Raw genomic sequence first — 25,190 nt, 5'->3', positions numbered from 1 at the left:
ATTTTAATTTGGCAAAAAAATTTAGCTTGACCGAATGAATATGATCACAGATATTTGCATTCATATACCCACTCAAAGCAGTTCTCATATTATTATTTATAAAATGATCCAATTAAAATATATGTGATTCATATTCGATTTGAACCCATGTATAGATTATATTTTTAACCCATTACATTTATAAATAAATATTCATTTATAATTTTATAATATTTTATATAAGTTTAAATTTTCAGAAAAAAATGATTTATTAACGATGAAAAATTATATATGTATTTCTAATTTTATATTCGTATATAAGTTTAAATTTGTAAAATATTATTTTATAGTATTATATTTATTTTATACTAAATAATAATCATTTGAATATTTGAAATAAAAACAATACTAATATTAGTGGATTATATTTAACTACTATTTGGTGAATCATAAAATTCATGGTTAGAAAATAAAAAAAAACGATATAGACACATGTTTGATTTCAATCCGGATATTTGGATGAATTTATATCCGAATAATATAATTTCGGACCCAAATTTATAGATAACACAAATAAAATAATCTTATACTTAGGATAGGGTCGGGATGTCATCATATAATTGAGTAGGGGTGTACACGGATCGGGTTGAGCGGGTTGGGAGAATTTAGCAACCCAATCCAATTAATTCGGATTTTCAAAATTTCAACCCAACCCAGACCGTTTAAATTTGTAACCCAAACCAATTTGTATACTTCAGTTTGGTTCGGTTTGGATCGGTTTATTAAATATACAAAATTAATATAAAAAATTATAATAAAACTTAAGGTTTTAAAGTTTAAAACACTTGAAAATAGTTCAAAACAATATTACAATCCTCTATATTGAATAGTCTTAAACATCTAATTTTCGACATCAAAAGTACTAATAATATTGCTTACGCTTTATATATTGGAATGAATCATAAAAACAAAAAATATAACAATAATCAAACATCTATTCTTGTTACGAAATGAACTATGAACACGGAGATTATAAGTTACATTTAGAATTAGAGATATATGGATCTATGTAAATGACCTAAACATAATTTTGGATTAATTTATCAGCATGTACATATATATTTTAATCAGGTTGGGTTGGATTGGTTTAAAATTATCGAAAACCATATCCAACCCAATTAAATCGGGTTGACATTTTTTCAACCCAACTATATATCGGGTTAAAAAAAATCGATTTAGTTCGGTCGAAATAGGATCGGTTCGACTTGGATTGGCAGGGTTTCAAACCGTGTACACCCCAGATCACTCGGGTGAGAGAGAATTTCAGCAATATGTAATAACAAAACATAAAAACCCCGAGCTAACTACAAAGCAAGCCCCACTTAAGATATCTCACTTTTCTTATTCATCTTGTGTTATTTTAGCTGTGTATATTAATTTTGACACTTCTTGGTTTTTAAAAATTGGATCAAACATGGGTATGTTGACTTATACTGGAATTTATTTTCTGCTATTACTTCCAAGTGTTTTCTGTTGGGGAAAACAAGGACATTTTGCAATTTGTAAAATTGCCCAGGTAACCTTTTAATTATATTTTTAAGAATATATTGCTTCTTTACTCGCACTTTTGTCAAGATTCGAACTTTCGACATCCAGAGATAATTTGGTTATTTATCTAGTTATGTTTTTGAAGTACTTTTAAACATGATTACTGTGTAGTTGAGAAAGTATGAACTTTAAGGGGTTTTAATTAGCAAAGTTAAATAGTTGGTGTACAGATATACAACATCATAGTGTTAATTGTCAGGTTGAGGTTCTTGTTATTAGATATACAATTTTTGTGTGTATGGTGTATAAGATTGTTTTTTTTTTGTAATGCTGACCTGCAGAAATTTGGTGGGGGTATGGTTAGTTTGCTGTGTTTTTTTCTGGTATTTGCTAGCAAGAACCTAATATTGAACATACTTCCTTGTAGTTTTTGGCGTTAGAATTTTTAGTAGGCAATAAGAGGGGATTACTGTTTTTCATAGGTAATATCTCATAATGTGACTAACGGTAGATAAAAAGGGACAAAATGTTCCCTAATTGCTACAAGAACTAGGAAACACATACTTTGATTCTTTGTTACTGGAGTGCTATATTTTCTTTTTTTGCTAGTCGACATGTTCAGAGGAAATTTGTCGTTACTGGATGTATTTGTCATCAAGTGTAACTAGGTTCTACAGAAGACAGATTGGTTTTTTTCATTTGCATGTTTATGTTGCGAGGGGAGTGGAATTTATTACCTATCTGGGACCTAATGCCAAACATTATGGATGCCTCAGGGGTTCCTTAGTAAAGATGCACTGACTGCAGTGAAAGCATTGCTCCCAGAATATGCAGATGGTGATCTAGCAGCTGTTTGCTCCTGGGCTGACGAGGTTCGATTTCATATGCGTTGGAGTAGCCCATTACATTATGTGGACACGCCTGATTTCAGGTGTAACTATAAATACTGTAGTAAGTACATATGCTTTTTGCGTAATGTTTACCGATGCTATTCAATAAGTATGTATTCTAATTTATATATGCTTGTAAACACAATTATTGCAGGTAGCAATAATAAGATATCAGATGTTGTTAGACTTATTAATTTCTGCTTAATATTATAACTCGTGGACAAGTAGTGAACCCATAGTAGCTGCAAAGCCTACATTTTATGCCTAGTGGTTTACGCCAGAGGACTTCGACCTGAATTTTCTTACTGTTGCATTATTAGCCGTATGATTTATTTTGTTTTGTAAAGGATTAAAAATCTTGTAGTTTACTATCTTAAGAACTTAAAAGTGCATAATATCTACTTGTTAAACACACAAAAGCTTTACAATGTGTTCGTCAAAAAAAAAAAAAAGCTTTACAATGTGAAATGTACTAGTTGAACCTGTAATTTTTATGTTGCTACCATTTCATTCCTGAGGCACTGGGGGTACCCCCTGAAATGATTGATTAAAATGTAGACAAAGTTTGATATATCGAGTTAATAGATCATTGAGAAAATTTATCTGATATATTCTGTTGTACAACTCAGACATGTTAATCCATTGCTTAAAAAAGCTTAATTTTTTTTACATTAGTATCTTAATACCGGAGTCTTCTTTCATCTGTAAGGAGATTGCCATGATTCTGTTGGACGGAAAGACCGGTGTGTTACTGGAGCAATTCACAACTACACAGAGCAACTTCTATTGGGTGTTCATGACTTGAATTCAAAAATGAATAGTAAGTCACACTTATTAATTAGGTTAGTAACTAATGCCCTTAAACAAATTGAACACGTCAGTGGGTGATTGCAGACAACTTGACGGAGGCACTTATGTTCTTATCACATTTCGTTGGTGATGTCCATCAGGTTAATTTTTTAAGCTCTTACAGTGTTAGAACTTCTACAGAACTATAATTTTTCTGTACTAAGTTTATATCAATAATCAACTATTATGCAAAGATAATATATAGTAATTAACTATTTCAAGACTCAGAATGAATTGAGATTGAGGGCATGTGGTGTTGATATCAAAGTTTCTTGAAGCCTAGTGTTGACTTTAAACATTCATTTCTTTCTACACTTGGTGTTTCTCTTTCTTGTACAATCTCTTTCAATCTATCTCTAGTTATCCATTTTAACACCCTGTAAGCCTTTTCGGTACAAGTTTGATTTCAGAGCCTAAAAATCTACCAACTGCAGCCTAGTTTCCCACTGCACTCGAAATTCACATCTAAAGATCTGAATAATTGAATCCTGCTTTATATATATTTAACACTGTAAAATAATTAAACAATTTAGACTTCAAATTTCCCCCCTTCTTAATTGTTGACCATGTAAACCAAACTAAACAACCTAGCATATCCCACTCGTAAGTGTTAAGCATATACAATCACCAATTGTGAATGAGTAAAGATATCAGATAGATATATTAGGATTTAAGACATTGATGTTGTAGAATCAATTCTAGAGAGGGAATGGAGCATGTAGCAACAGAGTTAAAATTAGTAAATGCATGGTAGGGTTTAACATGTTGCTTATTGATGGCAGCCTCTACATGTTGGCTTCCTTGGCGATGAAGGAGGAAACACAATCACCGTCCGCTGGTATCGGAGGAAAACCAATTTGCATCATGCAAGTGACTGTAAACTTGTTTACTAGTCTGTTTCTCTTGCTAATTTTTTTTAAATCTATCAATGTACATCACGTGTTTCATTATTTTAGTTTTTAAATATTTGAGTCTATAATTTAGAACAATAGTAACTGCCTTGAATTTGTAAATATTGTAAAACGTACTTTATTCTGTTAGTAGCCTTGTAAATTTAACCGAAAACAGAAGAATGAAAAGTAAATAATAGATATACCTAAATATGTGAAGTACAATTTGATCCCAGCCATAACCAAAACTATAATAGTGAATAACATTTAATGCCCTAGAAGATTAAGGAGAAGTCAGTCTACTGTAAGCTTGCCGAGCTTTGGCCATTGGAGTCAGCAATCACACCTAGAATAGATAGTTCACTTTATTATATTATACTTGACTAGGCTAATGGAGACTAATTCATCTAGAAGTGGGGGTTTATCATACGCGGTCTCGGAAAAAAGAAAAGTAAAGGTTCAATACTGAATGAGTTTTTGTTCGCTAAGAAAAAAGTAATCTTTAGCTTGACTTACTGATTTGGTCGTTGGTGCTTCCCGCGATGTGTGTACATGTGCAATCCTGTGTTTTGCTTCATCCTTTTCCTGGGATAGAAAGATATTAATAAGTTACTTTGTTTTGTTCTAGGTATGGGACACAATGATGATTGAATCCTCCTTGAAGACATTCTACAATTCAGATCTTTCTAGCTTAATACAAGCTATTCAGAGCAATATTACAGTATGTTTTTTTTGTACTTAATTCTGTTTCGATATGAAATTGTGATTGCAATAGTTACGTATATTTGTTAAATTAAGAGTGCAATAGAACTCCAGGAACTTGAACTTAATATTGTACAAGGAAGTTGGACATTCCTCTTCTTCTTTTTTAAATTCCCCCCCTCCCCCGCTAGATCTGTTGAATTGTAACACCCACATATTATTCCTCAGGCTATGTTTGCAAAGGATTAAATTTGGAATAGGACTATTATCCTTCAAAACGTTTATCCCTTCTTAGTTTTGGAAAAACTAACTTAAAATTATAGTCAGCTGATTAAAAGGGATTAAAATTGACTTTTTAAAAGGGAAAGTGATTTAATAACACCTCCTTTAACCATGTATTAGAGGGAATGAGACTGTCCTACCCACTGTTATGAATAAAACGGACATAAGGTTAACATATTATAAAGGACTAATAATTTGAGCCCCGAGGACTATTAGTGATGGGAGTATAATGTATGGAGTGTGGTATTGTTCTAGAGCGATCAAGTCATTTTAGTCTAGCAGATCTTATTGAAGGTACATGTATCAAATGAAGGTCATTTGATCATCTTAGCAATAAATGAAGCATTGGTGCATGTATCAAATTAGCCCACAAATGATATCGGATTCCTTCTATTAGCCATTAGAATACTAACATCAGGCACGTGATTTCCAGTGTTATGAATAACTTACATCAACTGATTCCTTATTTTTTTTTTGCTAAATCAACTGATTCCTTATTGATATTATTATCTCTATAATACATAAGAGAGATTGTTGTAGTAACTTAATCTTCTTTGAGGTTTAGTAAACAACATATCTAATTCTGTATTTTTTGCTAGAATGAAACATATTTTTCTAAAGATAAAATACTTTCATATGTAGGTTTTTAATAGAAGGTTTAACTTTATTTTTTAGACTATTTAGCCTACAATTCATGGTCATTTGATTATTATCCACTGCAATATAATTTTGGGAATATAGTTCCAGGATTGTAATTTTAGCAATCAAACATCTGATATTAGTCTTATTTATATATAGTAATTTGATTCTTCATTCTTCCGTTGATCCCTGAACTAGTTTGCAATCAGGCAAGTTTCCCTGAGGGAAAATAATCGGAACACTCACGTCTATTAGGAAACAATGAAGATGAGGTTGTGTTAGTCTTATATTTCACTAAATTAAATTGTTAACATGTGAACATATAATTACATTAGTTAAAATAGTTTTATTTGTAAGAAAACTCATGCATGATTCTACGTCTAACTTAGTTAGTTACCTCGTCTTTTTTAGGTTCTTGGAGTTGCTTGCATGTGCGCATGCTTTCACCAGTTTACTACTTGCCTTGCACTCTCATTTCCTTTGTTCTAATTATCCTTGAAATGAATATAGGGTGTCTGGCTTACCGACAGCTTATCTTGGAGCAATTGCACTGCTGATCATGTGGTTTGTCCAGACCCGTAAGTATTTTTGGTTCATATTTTTTTGAATCAACCTGCTTTTGCAGCGCCTCCATGTGAATTTTTGTTCATCTTTGGACAAAATCATGTAAATAACCAAACTGACAGCCTGACTCACACAAGCGTATATATTTATTTTGAAAAAAACATATGATAATATGACATGGTTGTCAGGAACGCAATGTCAAATGTTTAGAATTCAAAATACTTATCTCAGAATATTTTGTACTTCAAACAAATTCATTACTTGGTATTGCAGGAGTCAAAAGTCAAACCTAGTTATTTCTTGTTATCACTGTTATAATAAACTAGCTCTATACCGGTGCGATGCACGGTTAATTTATAATTATGTTTTACTGAATTTTTTAAATATTATGTATTCTTATAAAAAATTTGTCTTTGTAATTTTAATATTAAAATATTTTATTAGAATCAATTTTCGCTATTATATTTTTCTGAACATTTAGTTCTATATTTATTTAACTATAATTTGCCTTTTTCCTTACTCCATCTAATGATTACGTTTTGGCCACCACTTGACTCTCTTACATCAATTATATATAGTTAGCCGTGCGATGCATGGGATAATTTATATATTATTTTCATTCATTTTTTTTGAAATTTCTGTTCTTATTTGCAAGAAATTCATCATTTTTTGCTTTACTCATAAATTTATGTTTTACGTGATTTTTAATTAATTAAATTCTTATTTTTTTCACTCTATAATTTTTAGATGGTGAATATTTCGAATTTCAATTTACTTTTCTCTATTTTTTTATATTAAATTTTTTTTGATAGAAAATATATGGGTGAATTTTGGTACGTCCAATTAAATGTGAATTCTTCTATTATAGGAAAACTAATTTTTGTGGTATGTTTACCAACGTTATTTGCTTCTTTTTAAATTTTTATTTAGTGTTTGTTTTGTGATTTTTGTATTTCTATTTTTTTCGTTTTGCAACTCTAGTACACTTTAAATTGTTTTTTTGCTGCTGTTTGTTTTTAACTAAACAATGGACACTATACTAATAGGAGGAATTTACATTACTAACAGGAGGAATTTACAATATTGACGGTGACGACCATACCATCTTCCCGTACCACCTAAACTTCCTTACACTAATTATATATAGGATATAATAAGTGCAATAAAATGACATGAAAAGATCATATTAATACTGCAGAGATTGGCAGGTGTGATATGCACGATATTCATATTGCTTGCAATTTACTGATGTCTTATTGCTTGTTGAGTCGGGTAGCTGAGTATGACGTGGTTCTAAAGTTCTGTGATCTAGTTCAATACACTTGTTTCTGGATTAGGACTATAATTGATTAAACTTTGACTATTGTTTTATTAATATATCACACCATGATTTAATAGATTTAAAACCTCATATCCTGAGGTACATGATTTAAGTTGTTATTTAAATTGTTAGTGCAGTTAAAAATTACTTTCTTAAACTTAAGAGGTTTTCTTGTTTCATATGAGAACTTCCTCTTATCGAGGTCTCCCTCGAAAGATCATGAATAATGATGGATTAAAGAAAAAAATATGATGCACATAGGACAGTCGATCATTTTATAACTAAATATGTTGAAAACTGCTAGACATAAATAGTTAACAATTCTTTCAGGTATGCTTCTGAAAGCATTGAGTTGGCCTGCAAGTTTGCCTACAGAAATGCCACACCTGGGACCACTTTAGGAGGTGCACACATCTAATTATTGAAGTAAACTTATTATATTTGTGTTTCGATACCGTGTATGATTTCTTTTCCTAAATCAAATGTATAATTAACAAGTGAAATCATTTGCTTTAAATAATTGTACAAAAAGAAAACAGAAACATGCAGCACATAGACAATGTTTAATGATAAACTGTGCAATTCCTATTATTTCTGAAATTTAAGCAACTATATTTACTATAAGGTAATTGTGTCGATCAACGCAAGTGCAAGAGTTTCATACTCAAGCAATTGGGCCACTCTTAATGTTTAACTATATCTGCATTTTCTCAATGGTGACGCAGATGAGTACTTCCTCTCTCGGTTGCCTGTTGCGGAGAAGAGGTTGGCTCAGGCTGGGGTCCGTTTGGCTGCTACTCTTAACCGAATCTTCACTTCAAACCCCAGCGATCTCACAAGATTGAATATGCATAATGGTGGACATAGAAGCAGTAACAATATTGAAATAGTGTAAGACCTCTACTTCTACATCCACTCTAAAGTAAGATTTCAACAAATAAAGAAAACTGTGATGATCCTTGTTGTATCCCCGTGTATTAGATGACTTAACAATTGAGAATAATCTATTATAGTTAGACTTGATTTGAATGAAGTGTTTCACAACAGTTGTATTCTCACATTATCTATTTCGATAAATCTTGAGTATAAGTGTGTTATATGATTTACATTACTGGGCTAGCTAATGCATGTCACAAGAACAGGATGTCTGCCCACTTGTCTAGTATGTTCCCCATACAAGTTGTGTCTAGCTGGCATGTGTCTCTAAACAAGAATTGTTGAGAGAACATGATGCATGTCTTGTATGTATTTGAAAACAAGCAAGTAGAATAAATTTATTCACTTTTTCTCAAGAATTGAAAACATGAATTAGAATTTGGATCCAATAAATTTAATGAATGGCAGAATAGTGTTTATAGGTAAAAGATTGACATATGATTCGATGTAATTAAAAAAACAATAGAAATTTCGTGAACAAAATTGCAACCAAATGCAAGTGCAATGTAACTCTTCTTTTTAAAGAATGCCCAAGGAAAATAATTTCAGGATTCGATTGTATACTGTCTCGTGTAGATGTTTTCAAAAAATAATAGAAATCAAAATTTTCTGTTTTAAAAAGAACGTGAATTTAATTTAGATGTAAACCATTTATGTACGTATAACATGTACCATGATCCAAAATTCAAAATATATGATCCATTTTAATAATCCAACCCAGTTACAACCCATGGATTTATCCGATTTCAATTTATCAATACAAACAATACTATATTTAGTGGATACTCCATATTCACTATCCATGGGCTCCGGATATTCCATATTCACTATTCAACATATTTGAATTAATTCAACATGGTAACTACCAATATGACATCAATCACAGTTATTCTGCAAAGAATAAAAGGAATGTCTGATCACAATTATCATCACAATTATCATCGAATGTATTTCAATTTCCTTGATTGTAGAGCTACATGATTCTGCCGATTCTTCTTTGATTCTTCTTTGTAAACATAATTCTTCATCGCACAATTTGTTGCACACCACATCATACATACAATCTATAGTATGTATCATACTGAATTTTTAATATATTCCTAATATTTACTAGCACTGGCTTTTACAATTTACTTAAAATGTCCTTCTCTATTTTCCTCTCCTTAATAAGAGTAAATAGTCATATAAATTATTTATTAGCAAATAACACCTTGCAAAAATATAGATATAGTTCTAATTGATTCTTTTTATGATTTACAAAATCAATAATCCAAAAAATATCATACATGTCCATAATTCATGCTATAATTGATTTTTTTATGATTAGAAAATCATTAATTTATTATTTGAATCATGGAAACAATTATTAACTGCTGATTTTTCTATACATACATCAATTCCTCTCACTAATTATGTCTCAATCACATATATAAACCATGTTCATCCTTTTACACAAAATCACATCTTCCTACTAACAATTAGCAACCACTACACAAACGTAATAATACTCAACTATTTCTGATTTTCTATTTTCTCATAGTTTTTTATGTATCTATCATGTAGTTAAAAGTTGAATTGATTCGAACTAATTCGCTGAATATACTATTTTCCAGATTTTTAGCAACAATGTTCGATCAACTATCTTCTCTCGGCCTCTCTAGAACCACCTGGAAAATTAAAGCAAGAGTAACTCGAATGTGATCTTCGGTTCCAAACTCTTCTACCGCAATCGATGTCATCAGGAGATATAACCTCATTCTGCTGGATGATAGTGTAAAATCTATTTTTTTTTACTTATAATAGTTACATAAATTATATTTAAATATCAATATGTTTATAAAATGTTTGCTATGTTTAACCACTTCTTCACCATTGTTTGTTTATGTAGGATTGTCATGTACATGCTTACATATATCCAGATTACTGAAAAAATGCGTTCTGATAAGATAGTGGAGGGTGGCGTATACGTATTTTCTAATTTTTATACCAAAAAAGCTCTTGGAACACTAAAACATGTTTCCTCTAGGTTAATAATTAATTTCTCATATACGACAGCTGTAGATCCTGTTGATGATGATGATGTTATGATATCTACCCACAAATTTGAATTTGTGGATCTGAGTGAATTATTTGTTGTTGCACAAGCAAACGGTGGTACAGAATTTCCAGAATTTGCAACAGGTTTTGAGGACACAATCCTTTTTTTTAAATTTTCAAGTAATTTTTTTCACGCAAAGTGTCTAACGTCAAGATTGATTGTAGATGTTATGGGAGTATTAGAGAGTTTTGAGGAGCTTTCCAAGATTGATACTAAGTTTGGTCAAAGGGACATTGTCCATTTTCAGATTACTGATGAAAGGTATTAATTTTCTTGGTTCTTTCTGATTATTGTTTGTGTACATATATTTAATATTACTTTCCATATTGTATGTTTACTATTACTTCATCTATTATTTTATTCTAGGCATTCCTCCAAAGTTACTGTGTAGGGTAATCTTGCAATTGCAATTGATGCACGTTATAAAGAGATTCCAAAAGAAGAGCGAGTGCTTGTCATATTGACCACTATCAAACTTAAGATTTTTTATAGTTAGTTAATTTTTAATGAACTAACCTCTTTATTAATAAAACTATCAAAAATATTGCAGCAATGAAGCTTAATTTTCAAATTTTCTTGGTTGCAGCCTCTGTTCAGATTAGCACTATACCTGCTTCCAAAATTTATCTAAACCTGGACCATGATGCCGTTTTTGAGATGAGACAGAGGTTCACATTTGAGTAATTATGGCACTTTTGTATATATTTATTCTCAATACCACAATTATTACATGTACTTCATTTCTCGAATTAGACTCCGTGAAGAGGTTGCGTTCCTTCGAGAAAAGCTATATCATCATCAACTCAATTCGAAGGGTCAATTTATCATACTATTCATACTATCACGCTAAAAGAACTTAGTGAGAAAACTGCAACTGATTTTTTGAAGGTATTAATTAATTATTTGCTTTACACAATTTTACTAACTACATATATATAGAAATTTGAGTTTATATTTTTTCTACTGCCTCCAGAAAATTTTATTCATCATATGTTAATCATTTTTTAGATGATTTTTCTATACAAAGTGAAAGTTAATATTGTGGAGGAGAGTGTCGGCTGATGGTACCGTAGCTGCAGCAAGATGGATTGCTCTGGAGAAGTCACAAAACTGGAAAGAAAATATAAATGCTCCACATGCAATCAAAACAATCATGTTCCTCAAAAAAGGTTGTATAATTGTAAACTAAACCAGTTTACAGTTATATGAAACTTCAAAAAATCACATAAGTTCTTAATCATTTTTTTTAATGTTTAGGTTCAAGATTTTTCTACTTGCAGAAGACTCTACAGAAGCGTTTAATTTCGTCCTCTATGACTGTACTGTAAAACGACTGGTGGGTAAAATAGTAACAAAACTTATTGCCGAGGGTTTCGAGGTATGCCAATTTGTTATTATGGTATCTTTATTTTAAATTCAACTTTTAATTTTTATTTGTAATAAATTTATTTGTCAGAGTCAATTATTTTTTAGGATTCAGGACATATCCTCCACATATTAAGGCTATTGGAGGGAAAGAGATTACACTACGAATTCAGCTTAATGATGATAACATCATCCTCAATAGTTTAATTTACTATGCAATTGATGCTTATGATACTAATGGCTCCACATCTTCCATGTCTACAAATACGGTGGCCTCTGAAATTTCAAACTCAGTAAATATAAGTCTTATTGTAATGCTCAGATTTTATCATATGATCCTTAAACTATTTATTTTTTGTATCTCATATCATTCACAATTGATGATTCAGTAACTATATTTTTTACAGTCTGATGTGGTAGAAATTACGGACCATGGACATACTCCAGGATCCGCTAGGTCTACCAGCAAGAAAATAAAATTGGTAAGCAGTTTGTTATTATTTTACCACATATAAAAGTGATAACCTTGACACTTTTCTGATATATAGTTCAATGATAAACCTGAATTCTAATTACACCCATTTGTTTCTTTTTTAGGAGAGATAAATGTCCATTTTCGCCTGGATCTTTGTTCTGAATGTATAGGGTGATCATGGCATTTCCAGTTTTTTTTTTATTTTAGTCGTACCAATCCATTTTTATTATTATTGCCCAGACACTTTTAAGTGTAATGTTTCCATATTTTGCATTTTTGCTTCAAAATAATACAAGAGATTCGACAAATTTAATGACTATTAGTGTAATGACTCTTTTGTTTCAGGGGTTTTGTATGGTCGGAGTGTCAAAGTTTATACATATTATATTTAATGGTTGCCGCGCAAAATTTTTTAACTAAGGATTTCTCCCATTGGACAGGCTCTTATAAGTTATAACCATATGTACTTTTACTTTGGATGTCTCACTTTGGGAAGATTAGTCATATGAGTTCACTCATCTATCAACGTAATTATCAAATTTGATATAAATTAATGATCTAATATGATGATCAAGTAATAGTTTTAACCTATATATTTGATGATCTTAATATAACCATGATGATCAAGTAAGTATCTACGTAGACACTACTGGAAATATGTGCAATCAACACCAAAGAATAGATGTTGGATATTCTACTGGAATAGATACTGTACTATTAGATTACTAAAAAATGATACAAATAAAACTCTGCTACAATAAAAGCAAAGGAGACAACAACCAGAAGGAGCTAATTTATTCCAACACCAACTTAACCAAAATAAAAGATTGTACAATTTTGTGCATCAACCATATTCTACAAAATCCAAAAATTTAAAGATCAGATTAAAACCGGTGCTCATGGTTGGTACAAATCTGTAAGTTAACGAACACTGAAACACTACAAATAAGTTAAGAACTAACAACAAGTGATTTCTACACAGGAGTAAACTCTTCTTTTCTTTTTTAAGAATATTAGGATCTCTTTCATTTACAGAATTTGTGGAGCACTTAATACACTTCAAATAAAATTATGGTAGTCGAAATAAGAAAGTTATCCTATAATCTGACATCTTGCAAGAAGGTTCTTCATAAAAATCATTAGCTCAACATTAGTCTATTTACCTGATGGTTGTCCGTTGATGAACACTTGCAAAGTATGGCCAGCTGACATAATAGTAAGAATATGATCTTTTCCATGCTTGAGGAACCATTCATTCGATGTTATATTCACGATGGAGAGAACATAGTAAGAACATAAAATTAGTTTAAAACAGATATTTCAAAAGGCACGATAATGATTAATATCAGTACCAAAAATAATCTGAGGAATCTATGGTGAGATTTAACTGCTCATACAACCCCCATTTTTCTAGAGTATCACCCTCATCAGCAGTTGGAGCTTCTTCGGTGAAAGATTGTCAGTGAAAACCTGCACTAACAGGGAGCATCTTCATACGAGCACCTTGGAAACCTAACTGTAAATATTATTATTTTGGGTGATATTAGCTGAAGGATTGCTAAACAATATTTATATGTTTGGGTTTATAACCTTTAAATATAAGGACAGAATGACAAAAATCATTTTCCATAATGTCTGTCATTACAAATCATAAATGATGCAGACATAGTTAACATTTAAACAAAAAGAATATCCACTTGGATTGTTTCTCCAATACATATAATCGAATAAATCTAACAATGATTATTTTTATTTTAATTACTGTAGGAAGTACAATCAAACTAATCATCTGACCATATGGAATATGACAGATTTCTGGAGTGGATACATGGACCTTGGTCCACCGTCCAAAATTTGCCCGTAACAATGAATCATGTACCTTATCAATTTGTCGACACCTTTATAGAATTACAAGCAACTATTATTTAAGTAATCTACATTTGTATATCACTTCTCCTATTATAGAGTTCTTATTTATCTATCTACCATTTACTGCATAAATAGAAAAATTGTTCAAAGATCCTGGGAAGATCCTCAAGGATTTCACCATTATTATTTTCCTGATGCCAGTTTCTTACATGAATTAGAGAACAGGCTTATTACGTTAGAGCTTGGTTACAACCAAGCTCAGCAGCGAGAGAAGCATGAGAAGCTGTTTACAAGTTTAAACGAAGACCAACTTCAGGCATATACTTCTATGCTCAGCAATGTCGCAAATAATGTTGGTGGCGTGTTTTTTGTATATGCTTCAAGTGGCCGTGGGAAGACATTTATCTAGAAAACACTCTGTTGCAGACTACGTAGTTTAGGAAATAATGTGATTCACGTGGCTTACTCTAGAATTGCAGCTACGTTTCTTCCAGGAGGCGAAACCGCTCATTGCAGATTTCACATTCCGCTAAAACTTGACCAGTGCTTGGTTCCAGGTATTAAACATGGCTTAAAGATTGGAGAGTTAATTAACAAACCAAGAAGTAATGAAGAATATAAAGAATGATGCATAGGATAAATATGGGGGAAATAATTGACAAGTCATAGTGATAATATGATGTGGTTTAGCAGTCTGAAATCTTGGAAAAAATGCAGTTTAACAGTTAACAAAATTGCATAAGGACAAGCGTACATTGCTTTAAAAACTATAAGGAAGACTGCTGACAAATATTCAGAATCAAAATAGTAAACTGCAACTAAGTAGTAGCAAAATCAGGCCAAAATGGTAAAAAAAACAGAGCATAAACAAGGATTACCAAATACTACTCAACAACTACTATATCAAAAGTTACTTCATCTTCCAGCAAACTAAGAACAACTACATCGTTAACTTTCAGTCCGTTTTCCCGCACAAATTTGTTCCAGCCGGCCGAGAACCTTCTCTTTCCATTAATCACGTTAATTTCAGTGTTCCAAATTTGCCCAAATCTTCTACGATAGGATGCAAGTTCCCATCAATTTACTACAAAATTATTGTTTCCAATTCATAATTTTGGGTATTTAAGAATCTTCCACTATTGTCCACACTAAAAACAATAAATTGAAAACTTACAAATTCGTTACAGTGTGTACCCACATGAGATTTCGTAAGAGTAAATACAACTTCTTCAATAATGTTTTCGCCCATTTCCTCAAGTCCATCTTCGATATTGTCGTCTCCTTCACTGTTATCAATAATATCAAGATTATCTATGTGATTGTATTCGGTCTCACTATCATGACCATCTTTATCATCACTAATTTGGACAATTATATCATTATTTAATTCTTCTCCTTCTTCTGATATTATTTTTGTGTAATCTATGTCATCCACGTTTGAAAATATAGTAATAAGATACATTATGCTTCATTATATTATTATAATGATATATTAAATTGTGTAAAAACTTAAAAAGTAGTTGAATATTCTTTTTTTCGCATATCTTTCATAAACCAATGCCCAGGTGTAATATCAGGTCTCGAAGATATTAAATCATATTTCACCTCCATCCCATCGCTCCTGTAAATTCTCATCCTGACTTCATAATTTCCATCAATCGTGATTAAAAAGGTATCACGTCTCTATAGACTATATTGCTTGAAGATTTTCCCACTTTTCCAATACCCTGTGTCTTTTTTATACGATACTGGAAAAATAGTATCTCTGCAACGTACTGTATTCGCGTTGGAAAGCATATGATCATAAAATAGACGAACCAGCATTGGTGGAATCTGTCAGGTAACAATAGTTTAGAAGACATTATAGTACATATTTTTGAAATAGTAAACTAAAAAATTAATGTATGTACCAAGTCAGTTTACAATTTCTTTGTAATGCCACGTATGCAAGTGCATAACATGTAAAAAAGATGCAGTCCTATCTTCAGTTCCTGTTCAAAAGATATATAATTAAAAAGAATCATAGATGTAACATTAATCATCTATTCTCATATAATGAATATTATTATTACTAATAAAACATAAAAGGCCAAACATTACCTAATGACATTTCATGTGGTCGAATATCATCACTTTTGAACAGACAAACATGAACCAGGTGTTCGTCCAATGAAATAAGTGAATCGAACACAAAAATGTCAAATATTTTCACTCCACTATACCTCACGATTTATTTCCATCCATTAACAAAATAACAATCATTGTGGGATTTTTCAATTTTAACTTCCCAGATTTTATACAGAAAACACAATTGTATTGTGTCCCCGTCTTTCCATTGTCCATATAATTCTGACATTTTTTTCGGAAGTAGCTGTATCAGTAAAATAATCAAAAAGTTAAACATTTATAACACAAAAAAGATATAGGAAAACATTTATGTATCAACTAACCATTTTACTTATCCATGGGCCAATATCAGATGGGCGGATGGTATGGTCGTAAAAACTTAATTCCCTTCCAAGTACGCTAAAAAAATACCGCATCCTCGCCTTTTCATCCTCCAAATCATCCAAATCGAGAATAAACTTTTTTTCTTTTATATTATTAGGTATATTCACACAATTTTGTGAATCACAACCAGAATAATCTATTGCCAGACCAAATGAATTATATATCTCAATAAAGAAATTTCCACCTCCAATATAATTCAACAATACCATATACATTTGTCGGACATTATGTCTTTTCATAAAATTTTCATATCCAAATAATTTTTTATTATCGCTATCATAAAATCCTTCACAATTAATTCCTCCTCTGCAAATAAGAAAGATTTGTCGAGGAAGTTTGGCACAAAATTCCATGGAGAATGGTTTTGGTACTCTCTGTAATCAATATATACGCAAACGATCAATTTCACATATATATTAATTGCCAACGACTTTATATTGAGTATTGTATTACATACCAATGAACCAAAATAGTTATGTTCACAAATTCCGACTAAGAAGCTTTTCCTCTTAGCTTTAAAACCTTCTTCTGTGCTTGATAAGCGACCTTGCAAAATTTGATAATATTGAAATCATTACATAATTTTTAAAAAATATGTTAGAACTAGGCTAACTATGCTAACTTTTTATTCATCCAAACATCAACTTGGAGTATAATGTAGAGGTTAAATATCACAAGCAATGTATAAATTATAAATAATAAAATAATTTGACATTACTTAGCAAAAGATTGTTATGTAAATCATATTAAATTACAAATAATAATACACAACACATTATACTATAACTCTCCAAAAGTGGTGATGTAGAATATATGTGTTTTTGTACTTTCAAACTAAGTACAAACTAACCTTCATCATTTTTGCACGAGAGAGATGGTACAGTGCTAAACTGTGACTTGCACCAAGAGCCGATACGATGATATTTTATATTAATAGAATTTATAATCTAAGATCATTTTACAATGCATCTTGGTTTTTGTAGGATTTTTTTACATTGTATCTTTCGAATTTATGCAGCTTTCTTAATTGTTGCAATAATTTTCAATTTAATTAAATGAATATCTTTATGAAGATTTGACCAAGATCGATATATATATATATAGGTTTTTTTAACATATTGGACAGTTTTAGGTAAAATAAGACAACTAATATATTTATGAACAATACATTTTTCATATATTTAGCTTACTTAAATCTTTATATGATTTTGTAGAATCACTGGAAAAACTTCATGAAGATTTGTAATGAATCAATCGATATCTTTTCAAATTTAAAAGAAAATAAGATCTAGAATAATGAAATTTGTAATTTACATGCTTCCTTGAAAACATGTGTTTGTTTTCAAAGTTAAATTAAAAAAAATAAATTAAAACTGATTTTCCGGATACGCTTTTATTTTTAAAATATTTTTACTCGGATTCTCAATAATCATTTGTACAATTTATCAACAATATAAAATAAAAGAAATAATTGTTTTAGCTTCTTTCTACAAACTAACTAAAGGAAAGTTTAAAATTACCTAGGTATCGCTTATCAACTTTTCCTTCCTTTTTTATCCATATATATCAATCATAAATCATTACAATTTCATCTTTTCATATCAATCAATTAAAGTAGTGAAAAACAATTAAAGATTATGAATCAAGTTTTTGACCAAACATTAGAAACTCCTGTAGTTGTGGTACAAGGTCATCGTTAAATGACATAATGTTAATATTACTACTTTTAGGTTCATATTTTTCACATAATAATTTATAACTTATTAACAATTATTGAACTTTTATATTTTTAAAAGCCTCAATAGTAATAACCAATTTTCCTACATCAAGATATATCTTAATCTTGATTTGGAGGTGGTAATAATAGTGAGAGAAATGTGTTTTTATTATAAGTTATGTTATATTAATATTAAATATTAAATATATTAACTTAATTTATTTATTTTTACTTTTAAATTACAATTATATTATTTATACATTTTTTTGTTAATATCTTATCATGTTTTTTATTTCAGTCTTGAATTTAAAGGATATGATGGACCGCTTTTTGCCGAGTGAAATTATTAGTCATCATCAAAGATCTTAAGGATTTAAAATTGCCAATATATTCGATAAAATATTAAGACCGTAGTATTTTTAAATGCGTAGTGGTATTGGATATTTGATCTTTTAACCGGTTTATTGAATATTGCAAAAAATTCCCGTGTGCGAAGCACGGGCTATATTACTAGTGTTTCTTAAATAATTATGTTCGTGATCCGAAAAATTTAGTGACCATGATTATTTTAAAATCGTTTTGAAAGCGACTTTGGGAATTTTATCCTTTCTCCCGTTTCAGTTTTTTGAATTTGAGGTTAAAATTTAGACAAGCCATGTATACATGTGATTTGAGTCCCTTACGGGGTCCTGATTGAATCAATATCATGATCAAATATTTTATACTACTAGTTTATATTCTGTGTTTTGCACACGGGTATTTCAAAAATTATTTAATAAAATAAATAAATAAATTTATAATTAAAATTGAATAATATAATTCTGAAAGATTAAGTTATTTATATAATAAGTGTATTGCATCTACATATTATGATAAATTTATTTAAGAACTAATTTCATTACATAAGTTATTTTTATGTTATATATTTTATGAGATTATTTCTATAAATAGATCTTTAAAATTTAAAGTTTACTTCAAATTTGTATTTAAAACTTATCATAAGTAACACAATTCATATTTATAATTGTATTGCAAAGTTTCTATAATTAAAACGGGTCATAATATGTAACAGCCCGCACTTCCGGACTATTAAATTCTAAATCGAAAACTAAAAATAAAATATATTATTACTCGATAATTCTAATAGATCACGAAATTCAAAGCAGCGGTCAAACTCAATAATCAAAATCATAAAAATAGAGACGCAGCTCCACAAATCCGATAATAATTGTCTAACAGATAATTAAATTTATTCTCTAAAAACAAAATCTTTATTCTAATTCAAATAGCACAAAACGAAGCAGCACAGATCTCCACATAGTTCTCATTCCTTAATCTTAATATGCTCCAAATTCCGAACCTGAAATGTTAAAAGGGGTGAGCTACACAGCTCAGCAAGTACAAATTGACTAACTTTTAAACAGAAAAACAATGGGTGTTTTGATAAAACGATTTTTCTTAAAACAATAATAATTTTGTAAAACATTTTCTAAAATAAATCCAACCCAAAGTTTTATATTTTAAAATTCAGAATTTAAAACAGAACAGAGCAGAATTTATAACAGTACAGATTTTATAACAGATCTGAGCAGAATAAAACAGAACGAAACGATAATTCTTATAAATACCACAGTCTTGATCTACGGCCACACTTTGCCAGTAGCCGGCATCTAATTCTTATTCTTATTCTTTATACCACACTTTGCCAGTGGTCGGCATCTAAAGTTCAATAATTACGCGCCCTTAATAGGTATCTAAAGTTGCACACTTGTGCGCCTACTAAGGGTATCTAAGGCTAGTTCCGGAACTATAGCGTAAATTACGAACGGTTCGAAAACGTAGAGACTGGGTTCTAAAATTCACAAATACTTATACCTTATAATTTTCGAAATCACAGTTCTTATATCTTATACGAAATCAAAAACAGAATTGAAATATCTTTTCCGAAAATTAAAAGTAAGTCAAAAGGTACTTACCTCAAAGCCTGACCAGATCTGAATTTACTCTTTTTGACCCTCTAAACGATATTTTCTTGAAAAACACGAAACACGAAAGCTGAAGATAACGAAAAGACCTTTCTGAAAAGTCCAGAATCACTGAATTCTGACTTACGATGAATTTTCTACGAATTTTACAAGACAGCTGATTTTTGCTGAGAAAGTCCTACGAATTTTAATGATAAAAACAAGGAATACGAATATGGTGTATTTATAACGATACAAAACCCTATATCTCAACTAGGAAATAATAATATTTCCTCCTAAAGATTTACAACCTCTCCAAGTAAATTCCATAAATAAAATATTTGATACACACAATTACCTAAACTAAAAAAATTTCGATTTTCTAAATTATTCTTACACTTATTTCCACAAATAACAAATCTTTTCACAAATCAACTACCTTGCACAAAATGTTTTCAGAATATTCTAATTTTAAAATATTTATCTAGACAAATTAATATCTAATTTCTAATAAATAAATTAAAAATAAAATTACGAATTTTACATTCTTCCCTCCTTAAAAGAATTTGGTCCCCAAATTCACATAACATAAATAAATTAAATAAGTCACTAAAGAAAAGAAATCATACCTTAATTGCGATAGTTGTCATTTCCTGTCAGCTGAAACACACGTCCTTTGCCCATCTTGTTATCTGCTTCCTTCCTTGGTGGCGGTGGCGGATTGTGCGGACAATTCGAAATCTTATGTCCTACTTCTCCGCAATGAAAACAAGCACCTGTATTCCAACGACAGACTTTGTCCGGATGATTCTTGCCGCACCTGGTACACGTCTCTCGATCACCTTGACCCCCGATGTTATCGTACACGTGTGGCTTCTTGAGTGGTCCCCCTTGAAAAGATTGCCCACTAGTTTGAGTGAACCGCCTCTTATTCCAACTGCCAGACGCCTTTTCAGATTCTGCCAAGCCCCTTTCGATCACTAACGCCTTGTTGAGGACAGCCTCGTACGTCTGAAGTTCAAACGACGCCACTGAATTCCTGATGTCACTTCGAAGTCCCTCCTCTAATCTTCGTGCTCGACTGCTCTCATCTGCTACTAGGGTCGACGCGTACTTCGCAAGCTTTGCAAATTCTGCTTCGTATTCAATGACGGTTCTTCCACCTTGTTGAAGTCGAATGAAGTCCCTCTCTTTCTGCAGACGAACTGTTCTCGGAAAGTACTTGTCCTCTAAAGCCTTCTTGAACTTTGCCCAAGTGTACGGTTCATGATTTTCTTCAAGATTTGTCGTCTCATTCTTCCTCTTTTCCATAAGCCACCAGTCGTAAGCGCTTCCTTGCAATTGGTACACAGCTAAGGTCACCTTCTGTTCCTCATTGCTCCCCAGAAGTCCGAAAGCTTTTTCCATCTCTTGGATCCACATCTCAACGATAGCCGGGTCTGTAGCTCCATCAAAAGTTGGCGGGTTCAAACGCTTGAATTGAGAGACGATGTTGGGCTTCGGTTGCTGATTCACAAGTACAGCTAGAGTTTCAGCCAGCTGGTCAAAGACGTTTCCTCCTTCATCATTATTGCCCTGATTTTCATTGTTGTTCTGATTTTCTCCATCCATCTTTACTAGAACACACAAAACAAATTCTAAACTTATAGTCAATAATCAAAAAAAACACAAAAGTCAAACATATCAAATAATCACACAAATAAATGCCCTAAATCCAAAATAATTTTCTAAGACCTATACGATAGTCTAAAGGATCGCATCCTAGGGAATGTACTAGTCCCATACCTAATACACTCCGAAGGACAGCCTGCTCTTGATACCAACTGTAACAGCCCGCACTTCCGGACTATTAAATTCTAAATCGAAAACTAAAAATAAAATATATTATTACTCGATAATTCTAATAGATCATGAAATTCAAAGCAGCGGTCAAACTCAATAATCAAAATCATAAAAATAGAGACGCAGCTCCACAAATCCGATAATAATTGTCTAACAGATAATTAAATTTATTCTCTAAAAACAAAATCTTTATTCTAATTCAAATAGCACAAAACGAAGCAGCACAGATCTCCACATAGTTCTCATTCCTTAATCTTAATATGCTCCAAATTCCGAACCTGAAATGTTAAAAGGGGTGAGCTACACAGCTCAGCAAGTACAAATTGACTAACTTTTAAACAGAAAAACAATGGGTGTTTTGATAAAACGATTTTTCTTAAAACAATAATAATTTTGTAAAACATTTTCTAAAATAAATCCAACCCAAAGTTTTATATTTTAAAATTCAGAATTTAAAACAGAACAGAGCAGAATTTATAACAGTACAGATTTTATAACAGATCTGAGCAGAATAAAACAGAACGAAACGATAATTCTTATAAATACCACAGTCTTGATCTACGGCCACACTTTGCCAGTAGCCGGCATCTAATTCTTATTCTTATTCTTTATACCACACTTTGCCAGTGGTCGGCATCTAAAGTTCAATAATTACGCGCCCTTAATAGGTATCTAAAGTTGCACACTTGTGCGCCTACTAAGGGTATCTAAGGCTAGTTCCGGAACTATAGCGTAAATTACGAACGGTTCGAAAACGTAGAGACTGGGTTCTAAAATTCACAAATACTTATACCTTATAATTTTCGAAATCACAGTTCTTATATCTTATACGAAATCAAAAACAGAATTGAAATATCTTTTCCGAAAATTAAAAGTAAGTCAAAAGGTACTTACCTCAAAGCCTGACCAGATCTGAATTTACTCTTTTTGACCCTCTAAACGATATTTTCTTGAAAAACACGAAACACGAAAGCTGAAGATAACGAAAAGACCTTTCTGAAAAGTCCAGAATCACTGAATTCTGACTTACGATGAATTTTCTACGAATTTTACAAGACAGCTGATTTTTGCTGAGAAAGTCCTACGAATTTTAATGATAAAAACAAGGAATACGAATATGGTGTATTTATAACGATACAAAACCCTATATCTCAACTAGGAAATAATAATATTTCCTCCTAAAGATTTACAACCTCTCCAAGTAAATTCCATAAATAAAATATTTGATACACACAATTACCTAAACTAAAAAAATTTCGATTTTCTAAATTATTCTTACACTTATTTCCACAAATAACAAATCTTTTCACAAATCAACTACCTTGCACAAAATGTTTTCAGAATATTCTAATTTTAAAATATTTATCTAGACAAATTAATATCTAATTTCTAATAAATAAATTAAAAATAAAATTACGAATTTTACATAATAAATATATGGATTTTTTATAAATCTAATATGGATACCAAACCTAAAAATGGATAGTACATTGGGTCAAATTAAAGTTAAAAATTATATCTGAGCCAAAATATGGATACCAAACCTTGTGAAAGGGCTATCCAGCAATTTATAATATACAAGTTTATAGCCCGTGCTTTGCACACGGGGATCTCAAAAATTATTTAATAAAATAAATTTATAATTTAAATTGAATAATATGATTATGAAAGATTAAATTATCTATATAATAAGTCTATTGCATCTATATATGATGATAAATTTATTTAAGAACTACTTTCGTTACATATGTTATTTTTATGTTATATATTTTATGAGATTATTTCTATAAATAGATATGTTGAAATTTAAACTTTACTTCAAATTTGTATTAAAAACTTAACATAAATAACACAATTCATATTTAAAATTGCATTGCAAAGTTTCTATAATAAAAATGGGTCATAATAAGTACATGGATCTTTTATAAATTTAATATGGATACTAAACCTAAAAATGGATAGTCCACTCGGTCAAATTAAAATTAAAAATCATATTCGAACCAAAATATGGATACCAAAACTTAGGAAGAGTTATCCAGCAATTTATAATATATAGATAGATTAAAACCAGTATCATGATTAAATATTTTATATTAAAACCAAACTCAAACCAAATGAAAATCAAATCTGAAACACCGCTTTAGGTTAGAACGAAAACTCAAAAATTATATAGAAAATACAAAAAAAAATTAAAAAATCATTAACAATTTTTTTGTTCAAACATTAAAAGATTCCCAAATTATTACCCACATAACGATATCCGTATACTTAAATTAGCAATTACATCAACTATTTTAGTAATGCTCAAGTTATTTTTTAGTATGATCATATTTTACATTTTACATTTGTTTCATTTCACTATATATCCTTTATCAAGTTCCTAAACTCTTAATTCATTCTTTATATTTTAGTTACTCATATAAATTAAGTCATCATATGATCCTTTCTCAAATATATAAATGTATGAAAAAATTGCCCCTATGTAGGTATTTAAGGGTCTTACCAGAGTATATGTATTTTTAACGATAGAGTTGTAAAATTTTAAATTAATTATATAATTACAACAATACCCCGTCGTGGATTTGCATCAAAAAATTTGTGTACTCGCCTAAGTAGGAATATCAATCTCTAAATGTATTATGTAAATATATGATGAAAGTATATTAAATTTAATGTACCAAGTTCGGTCGGGTTTAGTTTGATTTTGGTTCGATTCGAGTTTCGGTTCGCATTTGGTCGGACCTAAAAA

The 25,190-nt window shown here is 30.6% G+C and overlaps 2 protein-coding genes and 1 long non-coding RNA gene across 4 annotated transcripts; 2 read left to right on the top strand and 1 right to left on the bottom strand.

Moving 5' to 3' along the window:
* Window positions 1–1,324: 1,324 nt before the first annotated feature.
* LOC141678998 (endonuclease 4-like) lies at window positions 1,325–8,775 on the top strand. Of its 2 annotated transcripts, none has more exons than XM_074485471.1 (9): window positions 1,325–1,555; window positions 2,304–2,478; window positions 3,130–3,237; window positions 3,312–3,367; window positions 4,049–4,132; window positions 4,785–4,877; window positions 6,290–6,357; window positions 7,995–8,068; window positions 8,390–8,775. In XM_074485471.1, the coding sequence occupies exons 1-9, from the start codon at window positions 1,454–1,456 to the stop codon at window positions 8,557–8,559; spliced, it is 930 nt and encodes a 309-aa protein (XP_074341572.1). In that variant the 5' UTR covers window positions 1,325–1,453; the 3' UTR covers window positions 8,560–8,775. The 2 variants fall into 2 exon arrangements, with proteins under 2 accessions (XP_074341572.1, XP_074341571.1); XM_074485470.1 differs by having other exon boundaries at window positions 1,326–1,555; window positions 3,127–3,237.
* A 2,964-nt stretch (window positions 8,776–11,739) lies between these two features.
* LOC141677785 (uncharacterized) lies at window positions 11,740–12,237 on the top strand. The gene is made up of 3 exons (XR_012557528.1): window positions 11,740–11,867; window positions 11,956–12,076; window positions 12,172–12,237. It is a non-coding gene; the product is annotated as an uncharacterized LOC141677785 (long non-coding RNA).
* Window positions 12,238–21,229: 8,992 nt separating this feature from the next.
* LOC141679765 (uncharacterized) lies at window positions 21,230–22,210 on the bottom strand. The gene has a single exon (XM_074486174.1). It carries the CDS (start codon window positions 22,208–22,210, stop codon window positions 21,230–21,232), a length of 981 nt encoding a protein of 326 aa, XP_074342275.1.
* Window positions 22,211–25,190: the final 2,980 nt, after the last annotated feature.

The sequence above is a fragment of the Apium graveolens genome, chromosome 8, assembly GCF_009905375.1.
Source record: "Apium graveolens cultivar Ventura chromosome 8, ASM990537v1, whole genome shotgun sequence".
In the NCBI taxonomy this organism is placed as follows: Eukaryota; Viridiplantae; Streptophyta; class Magnoliopsida; order Apiales; family Apiaceae; genus Apium; species Apium graveolens.
The sequence above is the reverse complement of the archived record's forward strand: the minus strand, read 5'-3'. Positions and strand labels throughout refer to the sequence as shown.